General features: G+C 36.8%; 1 protein-coding gene across 1 annotated transcript; it reads right to left on the bottom strand.

The window, feature by feature from the left end:
* Positions 1–3,147: 3,147 nt before the first annotated feature.
* Positions 3,148–25,411, bottom strand: trmt11 (tRNA methyltransferase 11 homolog). Its single transcript, XM_007251815.4, has 13 exons — positions 25,296–25,411; positions 25,003–25,068; positions 23,538–23,611; positions 23,166–23,247; positions 22,975–23,067; positions 22,586–22,720; positions 21,103–21,259; positions 18,850–18,930; positions 18,093–18,257; positions 17,267–17,339; positions 16,578–16,712; positions 8,575–8,695; positions 3,148–3,424 (listed from the first exon to the last, which is right to left on the bottom strand). The coding sequence occupies exons 1-13, from the start codon at positions 25,371–25,373 to the stop codon at positions 3,275–3,277; spliced, it is 1,410 nt and encodes a 469-aa protein (XP_007251877.2). The 5' UTR covers positions 25,374–25,411; the 3' UTR covers positions 3,148–3,274.
* Between the last annotated feature and the right edge of the window lie 289 nt (positions 25,412–25,700).

Below are 25,700 nucleotides of genomic sequence, written 5' to 3'. Positions count from 1 at the left end.
AAGGTTATGTTAAATATGTTCTACCATGGGCAATTTGGGACATGTGTAAAGCATTTAATACATATTTTAACTTCCTCTAGAAAATGTGTGTATGTAAAATTATATATTGATTAGCGAAAACAATTATGATCAATTATGTTCACATTACAAGCCGAAATTGCTCAAATGCGTTTTTTTTTTTTGATGGTTCACATTCACAAATATAAGTGATCTGTATCGGTGTGTAATGTGAACGAACCTGTCTCTGAAACGCCTCACATGCGCACATTGATACCTGTATAAACGTCACCTTCTTCCCCAACAACAAAAAATGTCATATTTGAGAGACTACTTATAGCTCTATAAAGAGAAATGGATGCATTAGCAGCTCATATGTGGAGCATCTTTTGCTGGAGTGGAGAGTTAACAGCTGGTCTGAAGTTCATGCTCAGATCGAAGAGGATAAAAAAGCCCAGGTGGCTTGCTTTTGCTGTTTTTGCAGCTATAGCTGCACAGCTGCACCAAGAGATGTGTGGATACGAGAGAGAAGCACGTAGTGCATGCGTAAAAGCAAAGACACAGGTGGCATGTCCAGGGACCACATGTGGAAGTAACTCAAATCTGTTTTGAAAAAAAAAAAACAGATTTAGCACGTTCACACAGCCATGAAAAAAATCAGATCCGAGCCAAATTGAGCAAAAATCAGATTTGAGTCACTTCAGCCTGGTAATGTGAAGGTAGCCTATGATCACCTGCCTAATATGTTGTAAATCTATATACTATATAATGCCAGCAAGAAATGTACAAAAGCTTTAAAAGTTTCCTGCAATATCTGGCACCAAGGTGTCAACAGGAGATACAATAAATACTGTTTTTAGGTGGAACAGCCTGGGATCAGACCACCTCCTTTCCAGTATATCCATTTACATTTACAGCATTTAACTGATGCTCTTTTTTTAGAGCGACTCACACGATTACTTGTATTACAATAAGCTAATGTTTTAAGTTTTAGGAGTCTGACTGGTGCAGCATAAAATAGTTACCCAGACCAGTAATTGAACCCCAGCCTTCACTGCACTAACATAAAGAAAGTTTGGGTAGGTGGCATATGTAAATCTGATATTTAAACTCAAGGTTTTCCACTTTCCAGAACATCGCTCGGAGCATCACACCTTCTCCCACAGTTCAACTTGAAGCCATCACTTCCCCAGGTGAACAGTGCATGCTTACCTTATGCACATGTGTCATGATGTAACATGATAAAAGGGACTCTGATTGACCTGCCATTGCTCCAAGCTCTAGTAGTACTGTATGTCTGTTGTCTTTTAGTGGTGGACTGGGGTCAGCACAGGCAGTCTGACGGGTCTCCAACTTGTCAGCTTGTATACAAAGACAGATTCTCCCAAGAACCATCATTAAAAATGTAAAGGACCACAAAAGATCTTCTGTTGGTCCTTGTTAGAGTTTCTTCTGATATTTACAATATTCTAATGTGGCAACTATAAGGTCCAATTGGCCACTAAACATCTATTTTTTTGTTTTTTACTTTATCTGTGCCTGTGAGATGGAAATTTTAAAGATAGTATGTCTACATTAGAACATCTTTACAGTCAAGATGTTGATGACCGCTTTTGCCAGTTATTGTTTTAGCCCAAGCTGTGAAACATTCTAATAAGAGATCATTCTAAACAGCGCACACAAGACCTATCTATTTTTATTTGTACGATATTTTGTCACTGAATGATGGCGAAAAAAAAAAATGAATTTCTGTGATTTTAACCCAAAAGAACCCATGGTAACTTATGTGTCACAGACCATTTAAAACAATTCTTAAGATCCTTGCAGCACTTAACATCAATTTAACTTTTTACCAGAATGTAGGTGTGCTGGGTCATTGCTGGAGATAAAACTTTTAAAATGTATTTTTAGGTTTTATAGGTCTATTCCAACCATTTCATGCTTTAATTAAATCTTTGGGTTCTTTCTAACTAGTACTGACCTGATTTTTGGAACAAATTTAAAATTAAAGTTATGAAATTGTATTAGTCTTAATACAATTAGCAATATAATATTTACAGTCATGTGCTACATAACTCAAATTTTAATTTGGCATCAATATTCAAAAATGGGTCTGGGCTCTTATGTGTTAAGGCCATTTTATGCCACTGATATTATTGTAATATAGTAGCAGAATTATGCAGTTTCAGCCTTTTAAAGAGCAATAATTACTTACATTATTATGGCAAATAAATGGCATAAACATAAAAAAACCACTGTTTGTAAAGAAAGTTAACAAACATTCACGTAAACAAGCTGATCTTGCTATAGAAAATATAATGGACTTTATTGAGATGATGATAATGAGGCCATGTCAAAATACTCTACAATGAGCTGATTATGCAATTATTGTGACATGCCTAATTGACACATGGGCACAAAATGTATCTGATTATTGCCACAAAATAATATAAAATAAAATATGCTTTTCAAGAAATAGATCAGCTTTGAGAGAACCCTTTAAAAACGCCCTACAAGCTGATGAAAGCTACTGTCTCTGAAGACAGATAAGGAGAATCTTGAAGCTTCTAGAAGCAACAACACACCATCAGACATCAACAAAGAAAAGCATGAACAAGATCCATTCAGCTCAGGAATTATATCAATGAAAACAACAAGAAGAACGGCAGAGGAGCTTTCTGAGACAGTTGGAATGTATGGTCTGTAATGTAAGCACATGTGAAATGACCTCTGTCTGAAGTGAATCCTTGCAGAAGCACCTGGATGTGCACTGTTTTATTTGTAATATAAAATTTATCTCCAACCAAAGCCATGCAAATGCTTAGCTTAATGTTAGAGGATCCAATTTATGTTGAACATAAGTCTCCCAGATGATTTTCTTGGAGCTAAATTTAAGAGCGATTCATTAATCAGGTGTCTTAACTAAGTTCATACAACAGGAAACAGTAGTCCATCATCCTCCCCCAATGTACAGTAGGTGAAACCGCCTCTACATCACCGCTGTCCGCTCTGAGTCATGGGGATTACTTAAATCCCCTTCACACTTTATCTAAATACTCAAAGTTAATGCAGCAATAAATACAACCAGCTCTCTTGAGCTTACTTTCGCCTGAGGTGAGATGGGAAAGAAAGCAGACGAACGACAAGTGGTGAGGTATTTTTGTTTTATTGAAGGCATATTCGGCAGCAGTGTGTGTGTTTTTAAAAAAGTAAAACGTAAAATGCAAAGTAGGAAGAATTCCATACAATTATAATCCTTTTAAAATCCTGATTCCTTTTAAGATCCTTCACCTTCCTTTGTGGCGGGTTTGTCGTTGCCCTTTTCGTTCTTTTTGGTGATGCCACTGAAGTATTTCTCTCTGAAAGAGTTATGACCCTGGTATGGGCTGAAACGTGGGTCTGCCAACTGTGCTAGCGCATCAGTGACCTGAAGAAAACAACAGAAACCAGTCTGAAAAAGTCATTCATGGGTCAAATTGCATGCTGCATTACACATAAATTAGCGACTGCATTACCATGCGTCAATGTTAAAATAAACGAGTTAACACGTTCACATAGTTTTAGGTAATCAGATGAGAGTAAACCTCTCCGTTTAAAAGAGTCAGGCAATATTTAGATTCTGCTGTGCAACCAGCCAACAATCTCACAGAATATGATGTGACAAACATTACATTAAACACAAACTTTCCACTGTATTTCATTTTTTTTAACACAAACTCTCAAGTGAAATCATATCTCAGCGAGAAGATAAAGATTATTTCATTCTTTCTGTTTCAGTGTTGTTAGGAAAGTGTTTTGTTGTCATCTTGGGTTGGGTTAAATGCTGCTTGCTTATTTCCGATGCCATGGTCAGTTTTCACAGAGTGACAAATCTGAAAATGCATTGGTTAAGAGTATACATGCACTGGAAGATTCAATTACTAACAATGAACTAAATGAACTAAATAACCCAAAATCCATCTCTCTTTATTGGATTGATTACTCTGATCTAAGAAAAAAATGGGAGTGTGCTGTTTATGCAACTGCATGAATAATCATAATGATCAATTTTAGTACATTTTTATTTCAGGTTATTTTTGCAATAAAATCCTTGGCGAAAACAATGAAAAATATTTTATTAATATTTCACAAAGACTATTGCAAAAAACAAAATAATAATAAAAGATAAAGTTGTGTTTAGTGTAAAAGTAGAAACATTCAGTATTTCGCGTTGTGTTTTTTTATTTGGGCAAAAATTCTAACAATATTATTGTGTAAGATGCGATATCACACACCCTTTGTTATTAAGTGCTTAAAACGCTACTACGATACACCTATTAACCAGCAACAGCTGTGTATGTTCCGGTAAGCATCTCACTGAGTGTACCTTTCCTTTACATGCTCGCAGCCAAGAGTGTAATGACAGAAAAGCCCTAAGCTCCTCAGTTTTTCCTGTGCGGGGCGCACGCCAGGTTGTTAGGCAGGGCCGGTTGGAGGAGAGCAGAGTGGAAGTACCTAACGAGGTGCCAGGGACACGGAAAGCTGGAAGTGATGATTCCGGCACTGTGAATAATCAGCACCACCTTTACCCAGTCTTTCCCTTATATTCCTTCATCCAGTGAGCCTGAACCCAGTTTTACCCCAACATCATAATCCAGGAGTGATACAATGCAGTGTATGGTATCACAGATGCACGATACAGGTTTAAAAAAAAAAAAACATGACACTGCTATATTTTGCTGCTTTGCAATATATAAAAATTAAGAAAAATGTTTCAGATTGTCAAAAATGACATATTATTTATGTTGATACTGTGTGATACTAATAATGCCATATGTGCATCCCAGATTAGAGCAAAATAAAGAATACTGGGCAGATGTAATCTATACTTCTGGTGAAAAGGAAATGGGAAATGAGAACAATGTAAATTGTCCTTTTGTATCAAGCAAGTTTTAACACAACATGTATTTTTTAAGTTTAATTGGCCTGACGTGACATTGATCATCCTGCAATGTGACCTTTGCTCATGTGCACATTGTGGTGATGAGGTCATGAACTCTGAAGAAAAAAAAAAAAAAATCTTTCTATGCTCTTTTGAACGGAATATGGAAATATCAATTAAACTCTGAAATTACCCAGATATTCACAATTATAGTCAAACACAATCGAACAAACCTAAAAAAGCACAAACAGAGTTGTAGTGTTTTGAGCACACTAAGGAAACATGCACAGTTCAGGTTAGAGAAAGTAAGTGACCCTCTGTGTAAATTACTTAGTTATGAACTAATTATAATATTGGTAACACTTTCTATGAATGTCATGCTTATACGACTCTGTTAACACATGTATAACACATAAAAAATTCACATGGCCTTATAAACAGTAATAAACATATTTATTAAAATGCATAACCCATTATAGCAATGCATATGATGCATTATTAATTATGATCATGAAACAACATGTTATTTAAATGTTGTTATACATCAGTATTGAGAAATTCTGTACTAATAATGGCTATAATTGGTTAGACATTTAAATGTGTGTGTGTATTATATATATATATATATATATATATATATATATATATATATATATATATATATATATACACACACACACACATGTACATGTATTTGACAAGTAGAAATGATTACAGTAGGTTAACTTTTCTTAAATGTTAAGAGTGCAAGAAAAAAAGGAAAAAAAAAAAACAGTGAAAAATTTATCATATTCAGTGGTTGTAAATTTAGGTAATCATATAAATAACCTGTGTAGACACATCAGAGTACAGGTCCACTGTTGGACATCTCAACAACAAAGGTAAGATAAATGGCCTATAAACATCTGTTAATGGCAGTTATGGCAGTAAGCTTTAGCCGAGGATGCTTTATGGTTTAGACTTTTTAAGTTTGCTGGTGTTGTGTTTCATCAGCTTAGTTGTGTATGTCTCAGCTGTCCGATGTTAACTCACTTATGAGGAAAAATGTATTTCTGGCATGTTCTGTCCCCCGCATATGACGGGCAGCCCATCCAGCAAATTGTTCTGGCGCCACGGCTGGTCTACACCACAAAATCAGCTCCCAGAGCATGCCCTAATCCATGATTTCAGTACGAATAAAACAAGGATTATAATAAGAGCAAGAGAGATGTGGAGTAAAACTGCAAAATAGGACGAGAAAGAGAGAAAGAGAGAGAGAAAGAAAGAGAGAGAGAGAGAGAGAGAGAGAGAGAGTGTGTGACTGAGGGGGAGGACAGAACCAAGTCCTCCTCTGGGCTGAGTGTTGTTTGACAGAGTTAGAGCAATGCAGACGCTGCCTAGATCCTTACACTGCGGAGCTCCACTGTTTCTCAAACAACTTAACAGCACATTGTATATCTGACAGTGCTACAAAACAGGCTCAACTTTCCATCTCCCTGTCACCTACAAGTGAATATCCGGGAATAATGTCATACATTATAAAACAGAACATTATCCAACACCATTGAGCAATTTCGAAACTAGTTGAAAAAAGATGAAAACTGTTGCTATCGCACAGAAAACATCTGCATATTGGCAACCTTACAGAAAAAAAAAAAAAAACTCTTTACTCCGAATGTTCATTTAATTTCAGGTTATTTTGGACCATTTCTACTGACATGAAATTGTCAAAAACTCAAAAACAACAACACTTTAACGCTGCGATACTAATTTTAAGCTTATCACACACCAGCTGGTTCAGAGACAGTTTCTTCCCCAAGGCCATCAGACTGCTTAACATCCAGTAGCAGTGCATCATCTCACTGCATAAAATATTGCATCATCACCCCATACAAAATTACTCTGCACCCTGCACTTCACTAACAGTCACATTGCTTCCACCATGACGTTCTTCCCAACTGCATAACATACATCTGGATTCACATCAAATCCAATGCCTATATGTAAACAGTAGAGATATACTTTTTATATATTATACATTAGAGACAGGGCCGATCCGATCCAATATCAGTATCGGCTCTGATATTGGTGTAATACTATGTACATCACTATTGTTAGTCGCTTTAGACAAAAGCATCTGCAAAATGTAATATATTGTAATGTAATTTAATGTAATTTACATATAGCATATCAGACAGACACGGCCGATGCACATGCCCGTCTAGAGTTCATGTTATGTGGATTGTCTCTTAAGATGAAATGTACTTTACCAACACCAGACGGGTTCTCTCTGCATTTCTATCAGTACACAGAGCAAGGATTTTTACTGTTCCTTTAATGTGGCTTTGCAGCACAATCTGGTCAGCTCTCAGAATTGGCTAAATCATCAGCCAATCATTATTAGTAGATCTGGGATAAAATTGTGTGGTAATTTATTCATTTCTAAATGCATAGGTCAAGTGAATAATAGATTCCACAAGATGCCAGCAATCTTGGATACAAATGTTAAATCTTCTGTTAAATCTTCTTCTTCTTAAGCCTGACGTTAAGCGAAGTTTAAGGGTTAACTGAACCTAGCACTGCTATATCTTTACAACTAAGGCTGTATCTCTAAAAACATTTTGTCCTTTTGAGTTGTGGAGCTGTAAAATTGACTGTGTAATGACGGCAGGTCACGTTCTTTGCTGGAGTGCTGTTAGCCAAATCAAAGGTGATATATTTGCATGTATAAATATTCATGATCAAGAGTCGTAATCCTGTCTGTCTTTCTTCAGAGACCACTAATTCAGTGAAATAAAGCATGGCTATACAGAAACACTGGAGCATTTTTTTCACAAAAAAATGGTTTAAATGGCATTCATTTATACTAGAGACCACCACTAGATTCCTGAAATGCATCCAAGTTTTCACAACAGTACATGCTAAATATCCTTGCAATGTTTTTTTTTCTTCCCCCCGAATTGATTTTGTCCTAAACTTTATATTTTATAAACATTTGTCAAGATGTTTACAGAAGCAAAACTTCCAACAATTGTTTTATTGTTGCATCGTAAAATATTATTGTTTAAATTGATGCTAGACATCTTTCTTTCTTGGAAAAAAAACTCTATTAAAGGGCTAATATTGGACTACTAAGGAAAAAAAATAATCAGTTATAAAAAAGTGGCTACAGATGCTCGATTAACTCTGAGCAAAAATATAAATATTCTTGACAGAGCGCTGCAGCCAAGATCACATGAAAGCAATCTGAAAATAGGGGTGCAGTAAGCAGCAGCACAGGCTATGAAAATGTGACACGTTCAGCTCACGAGTTCCAGGTTTGATGGAGCCTCAGACACATGCCAGTCTGCACAGATAAAATAACAGGCCTCCGCATCTGTGTATGTGTGTGTAAATGATTCACATCAGTCTTTATGGGAACAATTTGGGGTTTTGAAGTGAAGCGGTTGTCAAATGCAAAAGATGGATTATTTTCCATACAATGTGTGATTAAGTCATTAAAGTGTAGTATAAAAAAAGAAGTGAGTCAAACGCTACCAGATGCTGGGGTTTTCTCAGAGCCTCACGTATAAAGAGCATAAGCGCTACTCTTAACACTAACAGTAAACATCTATCTTAAATGCGGTCTCTTCTAAAAACCTTCACATGTGTGTATGCCCACCCGCACCCACACAAACCTCGGGCTGCTTGATTTTCTCCATAGTGATGAGCCTCCGTGATGTGTGACTGGAGAGAGTCTGTTCACAGTTGCTGATGAGTGTGAGGCAGGGGTGTAAGGGGACCATCTCTTCACAGTACCTGTGGGGTGAAAGGAATCATGCATGTAGGTGAAAGTGTGTGTTAGCACACAAACTGAAATTTACACTAAGAGTGTAACCATTTCAATACAATGCAAAGGGTTTGCCACTTTAATAGAAACATCCATCAAGGTAAGGATTAAGACTTTACTTTATAGCCATGGCACAGCAATACAGCTGAATTTACCCACAGCATTTATTCCATATATATCATTAACACCCACACGCTCACACTAGTGAATAGGGGCACTAACCACACACCCACAGTGGTGGGCAGCCACACCTGGCCGCCACCTGGAGCAATCGAGGGTTAGGTGCCCTGCTCAAGCGCACCTCAGCTGTGAATGTTGAAAGAGAAGAAAGCACTGTTTCTTTACTTCTTCAAAACTCAATTTCCTGCCAGACCAGGGGATTGAACTCACACCCTTCTGCTTCTCCAACTTTTAGGATTAATACATTACTTTTAATGTCACAGCAGGTTATACAAAACTGGATATCTTAGACTTTCCTATTACGTTTTGCTGATTTTTATGAGGATTTAAAAAAAAAAAAAAATCATTAAAATATAGCCGCAAGCGGCAATCATCGGGTTCAAGCACCAACTTGCACAATGGTGCCTACTAGAGCATTGAATGGTGATGTGTAAGAAGGTCTAATATGATTGGAGATGCCCTGTCACATTTAGAAATTATCAAGTTTTTCACCTGTTATTAATGTTGAGCAGAGGCCTTTCAACCTGATCAGTGCTTAAATTCACATGTAACTCTAGTGAACTTTGTAGGATATTCATTAAGTGAGTTAGAACTAGTCAAAAGGTGTCGTCTACATGTTATTGGTATTGATCAGGTGGCTTCAACCAGAATGTTCACAAAGTGGTATTCAGATTGACCTTTGAACCTTTGCAGAACAAGCTGAAATGTTTGACCAAACAAGTTTAAATTAACACAAAGGAGTGAATGTTCTGATATGACATGTAATTACGAAGTTATTATAAATCTAGTTCTGAATTAAATGGCGCTTCATCAAGCACCAACTAGCACAATGGTGCCTACTAGAGCATAGGATGGTGATGTGTAAGAAGGTCTAACACAATTGGAGACATTCTGTCACATTTAGAAATGATCAAAAGTCTTTCACCTGTTATTAATGTTGAGAAGAGGCACAAAGGAGTGAATGTTCTGATATGACATGTAATGACAAAGTTATTCTTAATCTAGTTCTGTATTAAATGGCGCTTCATCAGAGTGATATTGTACAGAGGTCTTTAACATTGTGAGATTACAGCAAATACTGCAGAGTTACAGCAATTTAGGTTAGAAATTCCAAGGACGCACAGATTGCTTGATGCCTGGAGAGTATTGTATGTGAAATTTTCACAAATGTTTTTAATGAACATTTACCTAGAGACTCTACAGTGTGCAGCAAGACTGAAATGGAGGTGATAGGCCAAATATCCAGAGACTAGTTTCAATATAGCTATTTTCAAACAATTAGCAATTATGAATGAACAAAGCACTTTTTAAACATAGTTGTATTGAGAAATTTGTCAGAGCCACTGTACTAAATATGGCAAAAACAATTAGATGTCAAAATAGTACAGCATGATTGACATATACTCGTTTTTTTTGGAACAGCGCCCCCCAGTGGCCGGATTGTTTCAGCACTTTGCAGGTCACTACAGTGTCTCCACCTGAACATGACTGCCAAATATCATCCAGATTGGGCAACATTCAGCCTGCCAAAATGTCTGCTGAATGCTGATTGGCTGATGGTGTTCAGCCATGTTGATTGATTAAGTTGCCCTTTGAACATCCTTTAGAGGCTGTATGATAGATTCTGCATGCAAAGTTTCAACTTGCTAGGTTGCACAGTTGCTGAGAAACAGTGCTCCAAATTTACCTCTTGAAGTGAATGGGGCATATATCCGGAAGGACTAATTTGCATATGGCGGCCATATTGTTTACATATTTCAACTTTTTCTTAATGAATATTGAAGCGCATGCTCTCACGAGTGTTTTGATACCAAACATGCCAGGATTGGTCAAAATTCCTAGGACTAGTTTGCAAAAGTAGGTTTTGCATATTATGCAAATTAGCAAAAAATCTGTATAGACGGAAGTGCATGGTCCAAATTGGAAAGTTGTTGGTATTGACCCAAGGAATCCATCAAAAAAAGAATTTTGAATGTAGGTCTTATGGTTTTTGAGTTATTGAGAAAATTGTGAAAAATGAATTTCCTTGTTTATAGCGCCACCACTTGACCAATTGGTGCCATTTTTGTTGTCCACCGAGATGCACTGATCCTACATCTACCTACCAAGTTTCATTTCTCTATGACTTACGGTTTAGGCTGCACAACTGTTTTTACAGGAGAAAAAGAATAATAATAATAATAAGAAAAATCTTAGCAAAAACAATAGGGTTCTACGCACCTTCGGTGCTTGAACCCTAATGAGCAGATTTCATACATGAAAAAACTTTAATATCATAAACTACAGGAATCCAATGTTTGGCAACAAGAAATATTAGAATGAAAATATAAAATTAAAATAAAAAAGCACTAATTGAATAACTTGTACTGAAGAACGAATCGTTGCAAATGTATTGCAGTGTGTTCAGTTAAGATTTGTTCTGCAGCAGTGACAGACTCACATTTACCCATTACTTAATATCTCATTTGTTTTGTTTCCTTTTGATTATTTTTATATTAAAACAGATGTCCTGCGACCTTTGACTCACCCTGTATATGATACAAATAGCACTGCTGAGGTAAATGTACTGTGCTTTTTGTGTTGGTTTTTCTGTTGGGATACTAAAATATTAAGTTGTCAATAAATATTTTTTAATTGTTTTGTAATTTCTAATTTGCTTTATTTGGCTTAAAAGTCACAGTGTAAACCTTGCTTTACAGAGATCCACATGGAAGTGCCTTTTGAACGAGGCAATGGTGACAGATGGACAGAAATTGACCTTAGACCAAAAGGAACCAAGACTGAAACTGAGGCTCTTCTGGTCACCACCAGCTAGCTGTGAGTGAAAACAACATGGCAGAGTATTTGGTATATGAAGAAGCAGCTCTTCATTTAAGAGAACAGAAAAGAGAAAAGAAGAGAGTTCACAGGAATGTATTTTTGTACATGATTCAGAAAGAAAGGAACAGTTAGGGGCCCATGCTGAGTATGTCACGTCCTGTTTACTGTGACTTTCAGTGCAAGTATGAACACGTGTGTCCCGGTAAAACATCTAAAAGCTCCAGAGGTGAATGACGCAAAACCTTTTCATTACCTGTAAAAGTATTCCTGTAATGTCCCGGGTTTTAAAAGTGAAAGGGGCTTTATAAATTCCAGAGGTTAAAATATTTTCAGGCTTATTTTATCATCAAAAACTTAAAATCACATGTTGACCTCAGAACTGGCGTATTAAAGCTGTCTTACTTCAGGCCTAATTCACGGTAGCAAGAAGGTGCTGTTCCTTCAGTGATCCTTACCAAGGAAAGTGTTTATACAGCCTACTGAAAGATACACACACCTCCATCCAGAGCTTTACACGGTGGTACTGCTGTCACCTAGGAGAAATATCAAACACGGCTTCTTTCCAGGAAAGGCCACTCCAGAGGGAGAGCGCTCTCCACAGAAATCATCTGACAGCTCTTCAGAATATAGAGCTGTGAGTCAGAGTGGAAGGATGCCACCAGTCCCAGGCTGCTGGATGCCCTAATGAGAACTGATTAACTCAGGATTACATATGGATTACATTCAGCTGGGCTTTAACCTCGTGGTGCCCGGGCTCTTTCAAGGCCTGGACGCACATTAAGCAAGCTGGTGTTTGTTAGGCTTGAGCAAAGTCCAAAACATCACTGGCAAGAGGAACTCTTTCACACTCCTCATGCATTTGCTTGTTTAGGATCCGCAACATTAATGGATATTCCTTAAAGCAACAAACAGGCTCATGGGCTCAGCTTTTATTGGGGATGCCATATTTATACTGACATACCAAAGGTCATGGGATACGCCAACACTTGTATAAGTAGGGAGGTGATATCTTGTGAGTAAGCTTAAACCTTGTTCAGCGTGCACATGGAAAAGCGAGCGTGATAATGGGTGCCAGATGAATGTGACATTCCATTTCTGAAGTTGTGAGGGAATTTAACATTCCTCAATCCACAGTCTCACGTTTCCCAAGAATACATCATTAATAGCATTACCACCCACAGTGGACAGGGAAATGGACAGCAATGATCAGCAATCATGACCAGCGAAGTAGATGTCCAATAATATAAAAAAAAATAGTAATAATAATGCAAATGCATTTTAAACAGTGATTATCTTCTAAATAAGTTCCAGACTTTTTTATTGCCAGGAAAAAAAAAATCTCTTTCTGGGTGCCAGTGCCCTGTTGCCCACAATTGCATTTTACATAGTGCCAATTAGATTAGATTATTAAAATTAAATTATATCCTGTTTATGGTGGGCAAAATGATCATGGTTACCAGCATTATCATGGTATTGTTAACTGTAAATGTTCTAAAGAGTAAAAGAGTACTCATACAAACTCTAAATTAATTTCAGTAACTTTACTGGGTTTGCCTGCTAAATGCCCACTATGTAAACAAGGAAAGAGCTAATTTATTTTATTACTATTATTATTATATAAATGGTTAATTGAGCTCTGAAAATAACTGTTGCAGTCTGAAGAAAGCCAAAGAAGAGCTGTCTTCACCTATGTAGTTTTTTTTTTTTTTTTTAAGTTTAGTAGTTTTTTTTAAGATGTTTTAAGGAGTCTGGGGGTTCTTTATTTTTAATGTTTTAATGTCATTAGTTGTAAAAAACAAAATGCTATACAAATAAATTTGATTACATTTTTTTCTTACTCATTATAAAGTTAAAATTTATCTAAGCATTGTGCAAAAAAAAAAAAAATATATATAGAAATCTACTACTCACAGCATTTACTCTCCCAAGACCAGTCTTAAATCACTTCTTCCCAATGCAGTGCACTTTGTGGGTCGTGAAATAGCAGTACCTCCACCCAAGATTGCATGAAACAGCTTACTAAAGGTTATTTTCATTTAGAAATATATTTAATGTTAAATTCCCTATTTAACGTGTAATCTAAAATGTTACAGTTTACTTAAACTTTTTTTTAAAAATTCACTTCTCAGACTTCATGACAGACAGCGCTTTACAACAGACGTAACGGATGCCATTACACTTAATGACCCTGCGTGCCAAGCAGACAGCGGAAACTCAGCTTTGTGTGGTGTTACATTTTCTGCTTAACTTCACTAAATGGTTTTGGAGAACCACCCCTGAACTGCTTTTTCATCCTGACCAAAAAATGGAAATGACTGGAAGTGCAGCAGCTGGAACACTGCAACGGCTACAGCACAGATAAAGGAGGAAACAGCTTAACGAGCTCAAGAAGCCGCAGTGTGTTAATGCACAGCAGAGGCTGCGCTCCTTACAGCAGCGGAGGTGTTTAATTGGTGTGGGGGTCGATGGTGAGCTCACCCCACAGGCCCGCGTGTGTTCTTCGAGGGGAAACGGTGCTGGTTACACCGCTGACTGTTGGAGGCCCAGCGGCACAGCAGACCCAGATTCCTGCGGCAGTCGTCCCCTCTTCTGACACCACTGTTTATAAACAACAGTGTTGCTACACAAACCCCTGCTCCAGAGACAGTCAGTCATAGAGGCCTGAGGAACAATAACACTAACCAGCAGGTGCTAGTGCCCCCTTTTGGACACAGTACAGCTGCTTTAGGGCTTACTTCTTATTCTTGGTTCAGCTGAGGTGTCACATTACACTGTCCTGAAGGTGGTGAATGGAGTCTAGTAATAAAAATCAGTTATAATAAAATTATAATGATATTTGGACTGCTTGCAGGCACAAATTAGCAGTTTTTAAATCTTGCCGATATAAGAGATTTACAATGCCTGGCCAAAAACAAAAAAAAAAAGTGGCCATCTGGATTTAACTAAGTTTATGATCTGGGGCTGCTGCAGTTGGTCAGGTCTAGGTTCAGCAACAGTATGTGCTAAAAGAATGAGGTCAGCTAACTACCTGAATATACTGAATATAGACCAGGTTATTCCATCAATGGATTTTTTCTTCCCTGATGGCTTGGGAATATTCCAAGATGACAAGGCCAGGTTTCATGGGTCTGGGATTGTAAAAGAGTGGTTCAGGGAGCATGAGATCATCCAGACCCTAACCCAATTGAGGATATTTGGGATGTCTTGGAGAAGGCTTTGTGCAGTGGTCAGACTCTACCCTCATAAATGTAGGATCTTGGTAAAATAAATGCAACACTGGATTGAAATAAATCTTATAACATTGCAGAAGCTTATCGAAACAATGCCACAGAGAATGCGCGCAGCAATCAAAGCTAAAATATTAGAGTGTGTGACTTTTTTTGGACAGGCAGTATATATTTATTGTCAAAAGAATTGTTGAATTCAACCAAGAGGAATAAAACTAGGAAGGTAGTCTTGCCGGACTGTCATGAAGATGCTTTTGTCTCAGTAAAAAACAATGACCAATCAGTGGCAAGATCAATGGTTTGTCATCATGCATAACATGTCCAGAAGAGACCTGGGGTCATTACAGTTCATTACAGGTACTACATGGTCCCTCAGCCAGTGGCCCTAGCATCAATCTACCTGAACGCACACTCCAGTGAGCTATTCCAATAGGACAATGCTTGTGCACATAGTGCCGCCAACTTAAGAAATTGGGTTAAAGACACAGATTTTGAGCTGTGAATTTAAATGTGTGGAATGCTATTGGCCACACTTTACCCCTAGTGCAAAATCTGCAGGAGCTGCCTGTGAAAATCCAAGCTGCATAGAATGGATCATCACAGGACACCATAAGGAACCTCTACAACTCCATACTGAGATATCTGCCATGTTGCCATGCCACATTGCAAACTACTTCTGTATGAGTAGATCAGTAAATAGGGTTGCTCATATCAGTCTACATTTTTAACCATGTATTGTCCCTAGTAACTTTTTTCTTTCTTCTGAATAGCACTGGGTGCAAAAAAATTGGGTGTTATTTTCCTTGACGATGAGTGTATTTATACCCTTCACGTAGAATGATGACCTCAATTCACACAACTGCAGCCGTTTCCTAAGCCAAACTATACCCTCAGCTCCTCATCACTTATCCTACTGTGACTGTGACAGAGGCTTAGCCTCCTCTGAGGTCTGTGTGGTCACTGCTCTCACTCAAAGCCCTTTATGTCTGTCATCTGAGCCCCACACATTCAGCTCCATGCTAACAGGATACCCACTGGACCCAAACCCTGACCTTATGCTAGAGTTCAGCTCCGTCTGTGTGTGTTAGTATGGATTAGCTTTGGCACCAGGCATTGAATATCTCACGCAGGATGAGATGGGATCAGGTACATATGCTGCATATAAAACCCAGGCTGAAGATATTACTGCACGTCAGCAGACCTGACAGCATATCTCTACAAAGAGCGGGTAGAGTAGGGGGTTCCGATGATTGTGGTTGGTTGTATATGACAGATCGGCTAAGTGCTGACTGTAATTCAGATCACAGGCTGAGGGGCCTTCCTCCACAGTCTTCCTCCTCAGCCCTATAATCAGTGGGCTGCAGGCTGCAGGTTGCGTGGACAGGGTTGTGTGTAGTCAGCAACTGCAGGAGCTGAGCGGAATGTCCCTCTTTTCCACCTGCTCTCCAGCCAGCAGGCCTCAGCACGTCTAGCACCCAGCTCAGCACCAGCAGGCTGACAGTATGCAATAATCAGAAAGAGCCAGACTGCCCCCTAGTGGTCCACCTTTGATAAAACATGCAATTCCATATGCTGTTACTATGATGAACGGCACAGAGGCAGAGGAATAATCATGTTTACTTACTCTGGTCTATAAACTGGAAGCCAGTAGACCAACCGTCCACCTATGGCCAAGTGATTGGCTGCAAAATTTAGCAGGTCAGCAAAGATGTCACTTAGGTGGTAGGCCATGGAAACAGGCACATGACTCTCTCCAGAACTGAAGGGGAATACACAAACACAGTAGGAATCAATAGAGATATGTACAGCTCTGGAAAAAAAATAAGAGATCACTTCAGTTTCTCAATCAGATTCTCAGATTTTCCTATTTATAGATATCTGTAAAATGAACATTGTTGTTTGTCTTACACACTGCATTTGGATACATTTATGCCACTCCTGGTGCAAAAATTCAAGTTCATCTTAAATTCAAGCTATATATATACGATAACGATATTCATTCATTCATTCATTCATTTATATATATATACATATATATATATGTATATATATATAAATGAATTTATATCGTTAAAGGGCCATTTACAAATAAAATGTATAAGTATTCACAAAATAAAATGCTGCTTATAAAGGATTATATCATAACTCATAAATATCAAATCCATAATCAAAATATTTAAAAAGTGAAATTTAAATGATATCATATTTATTCCCTTACATTGTCAATACAGCATGGACAAATGGCTCAAGAATAAAGTGAGTGCTAAATGGCTACATTAAAAATGTATGATAAGACCTGACAGACAGACTTACAAGTCATCAGGAGGAGACGTAACTTCTTTGTGGGAACCCGTTCTCCTTGTTGACTCACGAATGCCGTAAGGAGCTGCCAAACAAAAACAACGCTACGCATAAAATTCACTTGGTTCAGGCATTTTTCTTGTAATAAATAAATACCAACTTTTTGGCTATATATTTATTAGGATTTTATTAGGATAATAATTATTTTTTAATTATAATTTAATTATTATTTTTACACAATGACAAACATTTGGACTAAAATAACTATTTTCTAAAACAACTAAAGACAGAAATGTGCACAAATGTTGAAAAGTACTGAAAACATCTTTTTTATTTACTACCATCCTGCACAATATTACATCTTTTAAAATGTGCAATATGACTAAGAAACACAATTTAAATGCTATTATTAGTTTTGCTATAAGTTTCCCATCACCACTACCGTAAGGAAATCAGATTCTGGTCTAAAAATGCATCATTTCACACCAAACCAGCTAGATTATTAAAACATATTGGAATTTGAGTGTACTGTAATTTTCCTTTAAGAACCACTTACCAAATACCAGACCCTTTACTGTTCTGATGCATTCAATAAAATTATTAAAATCTGAACAAATAAGCCAAGAAACAGATTTGTAGTAAACAGACAAAAGTGCACCTACCTGAGGATTTTAAACAACCAGGCACTGTTTGTGCTGTTCATGTTTATATTATTTTATGTATTATAATATTTTGTCAATAAAGTTACATACAGACCCAAAAGCCCTTCAAACCAAGTAAAGGCTAACTTTCAAGCATTGCAAAACACCATCTTGTAATTGTGCATAGATAAACTCACGGTCTGTGATTATGGCATCGAACAGCTCTGCTCTTCTCCATACAGGTTTAGAGGCATCCGACACCATGACATCCACATATGAAAACTCGGTCCCATACTGACGCAGGTTTGCTCTGATATTCTCATCTGGACCTCGCCACTTCTGATTCTTTCTGCTTGCCTTCCCTGCAAGATGTTTGTTTATATTATTAACATTATCTGCAACTCAGATAGGCTCAAACCTGATCCAGATCTAATCGAGATGTGCAAATACAAATCTCATTCTAAATATCAGAATTGAAATATTTTTGTGTGTGGTATTTTCATTTGTGGTATCATTTTAAGATACATATCTGATTCCTGTCAATAGAGTTTTTCCTCCATTGCATATTACTGCTGTCCAATGAACAACATTTATCTGCATTTTGGTGATAATTCTGGACCAATAAAAAGGGTCTAAAATTGTTTGGTAAATGTTTATTTTACTTTTACTTCCATTTAAAGTTAAACATGTTTCTTTCTCCAGTACAAATCATGATTTTGTTTTTTTTTCATTGGACATTGTAGGAATATAGCATGTTTTAGTATCTTGATGGCTCTAATAATGAACAGCTGACAGCTATTTTGAAGCAAAAAATCTTAAATACAGCTTTTGCTGCTACTTAATCTCAAATGGCTTTTAAAAAATAGAACTAAATAGAACAAACAATTACCCATTATATATCTACCAAAGAGCCATTTGAGATTCATCCTCAAACATCAAACAGACCTCATTTACCTACTCCATGGATGGTGTTGTAATCAATGTCTGTTCCGCACACATACGCCCCAAAGTGGGAGCACGCAACCAGAAGGCTACCTAGAGTGGAGGTGGGAGAAAAAAAAAAAGAGCAAACAATGACATCAAGAAACTGCCCAAGAAACTGGTGGTCTTTTATAGTCTGTTTTTCACAGAGTCATAAAATGGGATCATTAGCACTTTGGTTTTCAGTTTCTTAATTTAGATATTTCCTTTCCAGCTGTAAACACTGCACTATCTAAAGCATGCAAGCAGAGCTCTGCCCAGACATGCCCGGCCCTTCCACTGAAGCTGGTGGTAAATTAGCACATCTGGCCAGCAGATCTCACACCTCAAATAGTGAAGGCAGACGCTTATGATAAAGCCTGGCAAAAGGACAGGCACCACAGCACGCTATATACACAGCCACGGCACGGGCAGGCAGGAGAGTGAAACTCCACACTGCACAGACACTATTCTTTAATGTGATTGATGACACCAGCTATAAGCTTTCTGAGGTCAGGAAAGATGTGGGCCAGCTAGAGATGAGATGGAAAAAACAGGATTGATTCTATGGAACTTAGTTTCCATGAGCAGTCAGAAATAACCTACAGAGAGAAATGCAGACTCTTGGCTTCTGTTAAGAGGGAATGAGGAGCAGTAAAGAGCGCAATACCTCCTCCATCATTCAGACAGACTGACGCACCAAGCACAATTCTGCTTTAGTTGCAAATGAGATTAAAGTGGTATTCTGCTTTGAAAACAAAAAAGTAAGAAAACCATGTGCTAATACATACAGTAGAATGGAAAAGTTTACTCTGTGAGAATATTTAAAATAAGAAAATTAACTCATCTCCACTACTTAAGAGTTAAATCTTTTAACAGAATTATTTTATTATTTGTTTTGCTCAAGGGACAAGAAAGATCTGTGCCTTGAACATAGAATACTGTCTGAATAGGCAGCATTTCTTGAGACAGGAAGGCCCTACAGTCATGTCTGGATCAAAGTTTAGTAATCTAGTCTTCTACTTTATTAGGCAAACATGCTAATGACTAATGACAACTCTTTTGTTTGAGATACAGAAACCTTCATCACTACACTGGATTGTAAGTGAAATAATTTGCCATCAATTTAGAAATAAAATAATTATCTTGATAGCTTGTTAAAGAAATGGTTGTTTAAAATAAACATGAATCAGAAATGGCCAGCTGATTAAATGTTTTTTTTTTAAATAATATAATTAGGACTCTGACCATTTAAATGATTGATGCTTACAAAGCAGAAAATGCTATATAATTATACATGCAGTCGGACAATTTATCAATATTTTAGCATCACCATAAATTTTCTTACAGTATCGACAATAAGCATATCGAAGATATAATAGTTGTTAAATAAACATTAATAGACCCATCTGTACATTCAATTTCAGACTATAAATATTATGAATTAATTTATGCAGCAACAATTAAATAATCAGTGTACAGGCATAAAAGAGAATTGGAATAACAGAATAGCAAAATCTGCCAAATAATGTGATATAAAATGTATACCATATCACCCAGCTCAGATCAGTGAGTGCTTCTGTACAACAATGTTGGTGACTTTTATACTGCTCATTTCGTGATTTAAATTGTCTTGAATCAAAGTAAATAAATATATACGAGAAAAGATGTGTCTTGATATCAATTTCTGCTATATCGTCCAGCCTTAATTGTATTCAAGTGTTTTTAGAAGCTTTTCATTCAGAAGATTTCTCATATAAACCCTTGTTTGACATGAAAAGACCACCAAGAAGAACTCTGGTGACTCTGGAGAGATTCACTGTTCTACTGTACAGTAACATCTTGCAAAAATATGACCTTCACAGGCAAGTCATAAGTAGAAACTCTTTTCTACATCCTGATGGTTTATTTTACTGTATACACATTTCAAAATCCACAATGGATTACTGCAATGGGAAAATCTTAAACCCTGTCTTACAATTGTACAGTCTACTTTTGCTTCAGGGCTTGATATTCATGATATGTCAAAGGAACATATCACAGCAATTGTGCTCCTGAAGCATTATCATGTTTGTTTTTTTTTAAATCACACTAACAGAATGGGTTTTGATCTACTGTAGTTTTAAATTATTCATATTTAAAAAATTATGAGACATGTTTTTGTATCTGTCCAAATAAAATGGCAAAATAATAAAAAGTAATTCATAGGTTAGCCAACTGTCATTTGCTACACAGTTTTTTCCTCACCTGTTCCAACAAAAGGATCATAGACCAGATCCAGAGGCTTTACTTTGGCATGGTTTGCCATAATAAAAGAAAGACCTGCGTCCATACTGGTGTTCCCAATGAAGTGCCTCTTCTTCACACTGTGAGAGCGGATCAGTTCCCTTTGCCCATCTGAAATCTAAAAGAAAGAAACAGGTAAAAATATGATGCCAAATGCTGCTAAAGACAGGGCACGGTTCAAGCGAAATACTGAAATGCAAATTTAGTCTTATATTTCCCAATCCAAGATAGTAATAAAAAACTACTGTAGTTTCCTTTTTTATCTTTGTCTTTTTTGGAAGAATAAACGTTTCCAAAGAAATGCAAATTTTCTAAGGTGATGCTGATTCTCAACAAAAATTAAACTGACCCACAATCCTGTTTCATCTAATCTAAGGGTGAGTTTATGGTTGTTAGCTTTAGTTTGATTAACAAAAGGCACTAACATGACAATTCATTTTAGAGTAATTGTGAGCGTACTAAACAAGTGGACCACCTGAGCAGATCGGTCTGTTTTTAGATGGTGAGTTTGAAATGAGAATACAATACAAACACAACGTCACAAGATGATTGTTTTGTATGCAATCTTGCAGCTTGCCTTATGAATGGTCAAATTCTAATATCACCAACTAGTTCCACCAACATCACAATGCTAACATCTGCAGACTTCATTGAGGGTGCAGACTTGCCCTGCCACACCTGTGATTTAACTTCCTCTCTGTATGATGCTTTAGTTTAGCGTGGCTGTGTCCCAATCCATACACTACCACACAACACAAAGCTTCAAAACTAGTCACCATTAGAGCAGCATTTTATGTAGTTATAGATTGCTCAGTAAATACATGTGCTATGTGCAATGCAGCCATAGCAATATTTAATTTTATAGCTTTAACAATCCATGTCAAAAACAAACAAGACAGTTCCCATGACAGGGATTAAGCCTTGTCTTGGAATAGACAGCATTTTAAATGGAGATTTACCATTAAAAGGAAGTTCTAGTCTATGACTACGCCTAGTCACTGTCTGGGAAAATTACCCACAATGTAACCCAAAAAAAGAACATGTATATATCAAAATATGTTTTAACACTAATATTAAGATCATATGATTTAATAAGCAATGATTAAGTTTTAGTCTTACTCCATACAGCTGTATGTTTGCCTAATATCACCATAGTTCTGAATATTGAACCCAATCAACTAGTTCTAGCCTGAATCATAGAGGACACCTTGTAAGTCTTGTAAAACAAAGACATGAAAACAAAAAGCTGCTACCATAAACACACCCTGTGTTTTTTTAGCTACTAATCATGATACTAATCATAAGGGCTACAAGTGGTTCAGTCTGGCACTTCCTGTTTTGCTGTCTAATTAGGTCATCCCCTGCCTGCCTCCAGTACTTCATCCAAACTATTGGAATTAAAAATTAATAAACTGCGAGAAATATTGGAAAAAATGGGTCTCACCCATCTTCCAAAATATAAGTAGAGTGGCTCCTCTGGGATGTCATTTGGGTCTAGTCCATAGTCTTCAAATAAACAGAAAATGTGATCAGGATCCTTCAGGTTTACTTTTCCTTGAAATGGCAGGTAATCCAAGGCCTGTGGAGTGACAGCAATTTCATTGTCATAAAAAACATCACAGCTCAGTTTTATTATTCCTTTTGTAGTTTGTCAGACAAAGAAAAACAGGCAGCTTCAAGATACTATTTAAGAACGTAAGGATTTGACGACATTCTCCATGCCTACTCTAAGAGGTCACACAGATAAAAAAAAGTGGTCTTCTATGCAAATAATGCAACGATTTAAAAAAAAAAAAAAAAACTGCAATGTTGTGGTTATATCAGCGTACTCACATCTATTTTCTTTATTCTGTCATTGAACAGCAGTGTCTTGTTGAAAGTGTAGACATTAATCTTGTATGTTGATTGATCTTGTAGAAAGGTAGCCTGGAATATACATCAAGGTTTAAGGACAAAAAAAATCTGATTTAATTTTAAAAAGCATATTAAATGTGGACTAAACTGTTAAATCAAAAAACACAAACCATGCTTTCCCTGGGATATTCCATCAATGATGACTTCAGTTCAGTTGCTGTTCTCCCATGACCCCAAAGCTCAAACACAGACCTTAAGAAGAAAAGAAAAAAAAACATAGAATGCATTTACACAACATATTAAAACACACCCTTAAAATAGATTTTCCAGGCCCAGAATGAGTGTAAACATACATTTACATAAAAACATCACACAACCTGCAGTTACATTCACAAATACTACTATCAATATTTGAATATATAGCAAATATTATGTTATGATATCTTGCACAAGGTGGCCTTGAGGTAGGAAGAACTGTGCTAATGTTCACATTACTGAAAGTGAATAACCGCTTAGTGTGATATAACACGAATGAGACTTACTTGGCACAGACAGTCCGTGACATGACACTTCGCACATCTTCCTCAGACAAGCCATGCAGTCGCCAAAACGGAGACTGTGAAAAAAAAAATCAGCGAAATTTTGTTGAGCATAAATAGCTTTGTAACGCCCTGCCAGTTGAATAGAACACATGAGAGCAGCAATGCATGAATTTACCATGGATATAAAGCTCCCCTGTCACTTTTGATCCATAAGTAAATCATATAAACATCAGCACCTGGCTTCAATAAAAAAAATTGTGGTTAAAATTCAAATCAGTGGAACCATGTTCCTTTATCTAGTGTAAAGCCTTTTAACTAGCTACTGTTTTAAATGCTGGGAGCATTTTCTGATAAGTGATGTGGGCTACCCACACATCCTAACTACTGATTTAATATTGGAAGCATTTTCTGTTAAGTCATTAAACTTTATCCAACCACACATCCAACCTACTCTTTTTTAATGCTGGGAGCTTTTCTATTAAGTGGTCCAGGCTACCCTCATTTCTTACTCATGTACAGAACCAGTCAAAAGTCTGGACACACCTCTTCTCATTTAGTGTGTTTTCTTTTTTTTTATGTTTTTTTTTTTTACATTGTTAATGTAATACTGAAGACAGTAAAGCTATGCAGGAACACATGCGAAATTATGTAGTTAATAAAAAGTGTTAAACAAACCAGAATATGTTTTAAACTTCTCAGCGTCTTACAGGAGGGTATAAGGTAGAAAATAAATAAAGTAAAGAAATACTGAGTGAGAAGGTGCGTTCAAACATTTGACTGGGTTGAGATATATTGCAAAAACAAAATTATAATCTTATTATTTTTAAAATATATGCACAATTCTCATAAACAAGCAGCACCATTTAAAGCAAGGGTCACCCAATCATATCCGTAAATGATAGCAAAGACACATCTTGTGTAGTTTAGCACGCACACCAACCCATTGTGAATAAGACTGGTGAACCATGATTTAAAACTGATGCGCAAGCTATTGTTTTCTTTACATTTAATTTTAACATTTTTACATGCAGCTTTTACATAAAACATAGTGCAAATATAACATCCCTATATTTCAGTTAAGAAAAGTGTAAAATATAAAAAAAAAAAAATCACTGACACATAAAAATGGGATAATCGACATCTTGTACATCTTTTATATAGAAGCTGTCAGAGGACAGAAGCTGCTGTAAGGTAAGGGAATGCCTAATATTTGTAAAAAAAAAAAAATAATAATAATAATAAAAAAAATTAATGTAAAGGAAACAAATCGCTTAAGCAAGACTTTAGATGGTGCTGTAAAAAAACTAAAATTAAAAAACTAAAACTAAAATTGTTATGTATGTATCGCTCACACAGAATATTAAGATTATTATTATTATTTTTATTATTATTATTATTTTGACATCCACAAAATCTAAAACAACAGTGCATAGTTAATTAATTAAATAAAGAGGAATGACTCCACCTTTTCTCTGAAGGTTTCTGAAGGCTCACACTGTCGACCCCTGAGGGACAGCAATGCTTTAATTTCCTGAAAGAAAGAAAAATCACACAGAGTTACTTAAACTTATCACTGTAAATACAGCTATTCATCAACAGTCAGTGAATGAAGCTCAGCCTGAGAATGTTAGGTTAGCTAGCTTAGCTAACCAAACCAGCTAATAATATATTGATTTACAGCATCACATCTCACAAAACAGACATCTCCAAACACCTGCATTAACAGACTGAACAGTTTAAAACAGTTAAATTCCGTACCGGGAGTCTGAAGTCCACGTTATCGTGAGCTAAATGGAGTAAATACTGTCGGCATGTTTTGCCACAGTGCAGCGCCATGTTTGAGTGCTGCAGCTCGTCCGGGTGAGCGCAGCAGCTTCAACCACAACACAGCGGGTTCCGCCCCAAAGACATGTATACAAAGAGATATGCAGCATAGCCTGCCTCCTGGAGTAGCAGCCGGTGTTCTGTCGAGTTATGCTACCCACCGATATGTGCTTCTTAACAGCACTGCGCATGCGCCAATCGTCCTTATTTATGTTTTCATGTGTTTTATGATAATTCTGTTTTCTTTTGGTGCATCAAAGCACCTGCTTGTATGTTACAAAGCTATAAATGGTAATTTAAAAAAAATGGAAAATAAAAAATATATACATAATAAACTTA

This window comes from Astyanax mexicanus, chromosome 6, assembly GCF_023375975.1.
Source record: "Astyanax mexicanus isolate ESR-SI-001 chromosome 6, AstMex3_surface, whole genome shotgun sequence".
Lineage (NCBI taxonomy): Eukaryota > Metazoa > Chordata > Actinopteri > Characiformes > Acestrorhamphidae > Astyanax > Astyanax mexicanus.
This window is presented reverse-complemented; position numbering and strand designations above follow the sequence as displayed.

What these genes read in the sequence shown, in the direction of transcription:
- trmt11 (XM_007251815.4), bottom strand. Translation starts at nt 25,373, where the DNA reads ATGGCGCTGCACTGTGGCAAAACATGCCGACAGTATTTACTCCATTTA. An exon ending in TGATCCTTTTGTTGGAACAG is followed by an intron (nt 18,931 to 21,102) that starts GTGAGGAAAAAA and finishes CCTCCACTCTAG; the next exon opens with GTAGCCTTCTGGTTGCGTGC. An exon ending in CAACACCATCCATGGAGTAG is followed by an intron (nt 18,258 to 18,849) that starts GTAAATGAGGTC and finishes AACATCTTGCAG; the next exon opens with GGAAGGCAAGCAGAAAGAAT.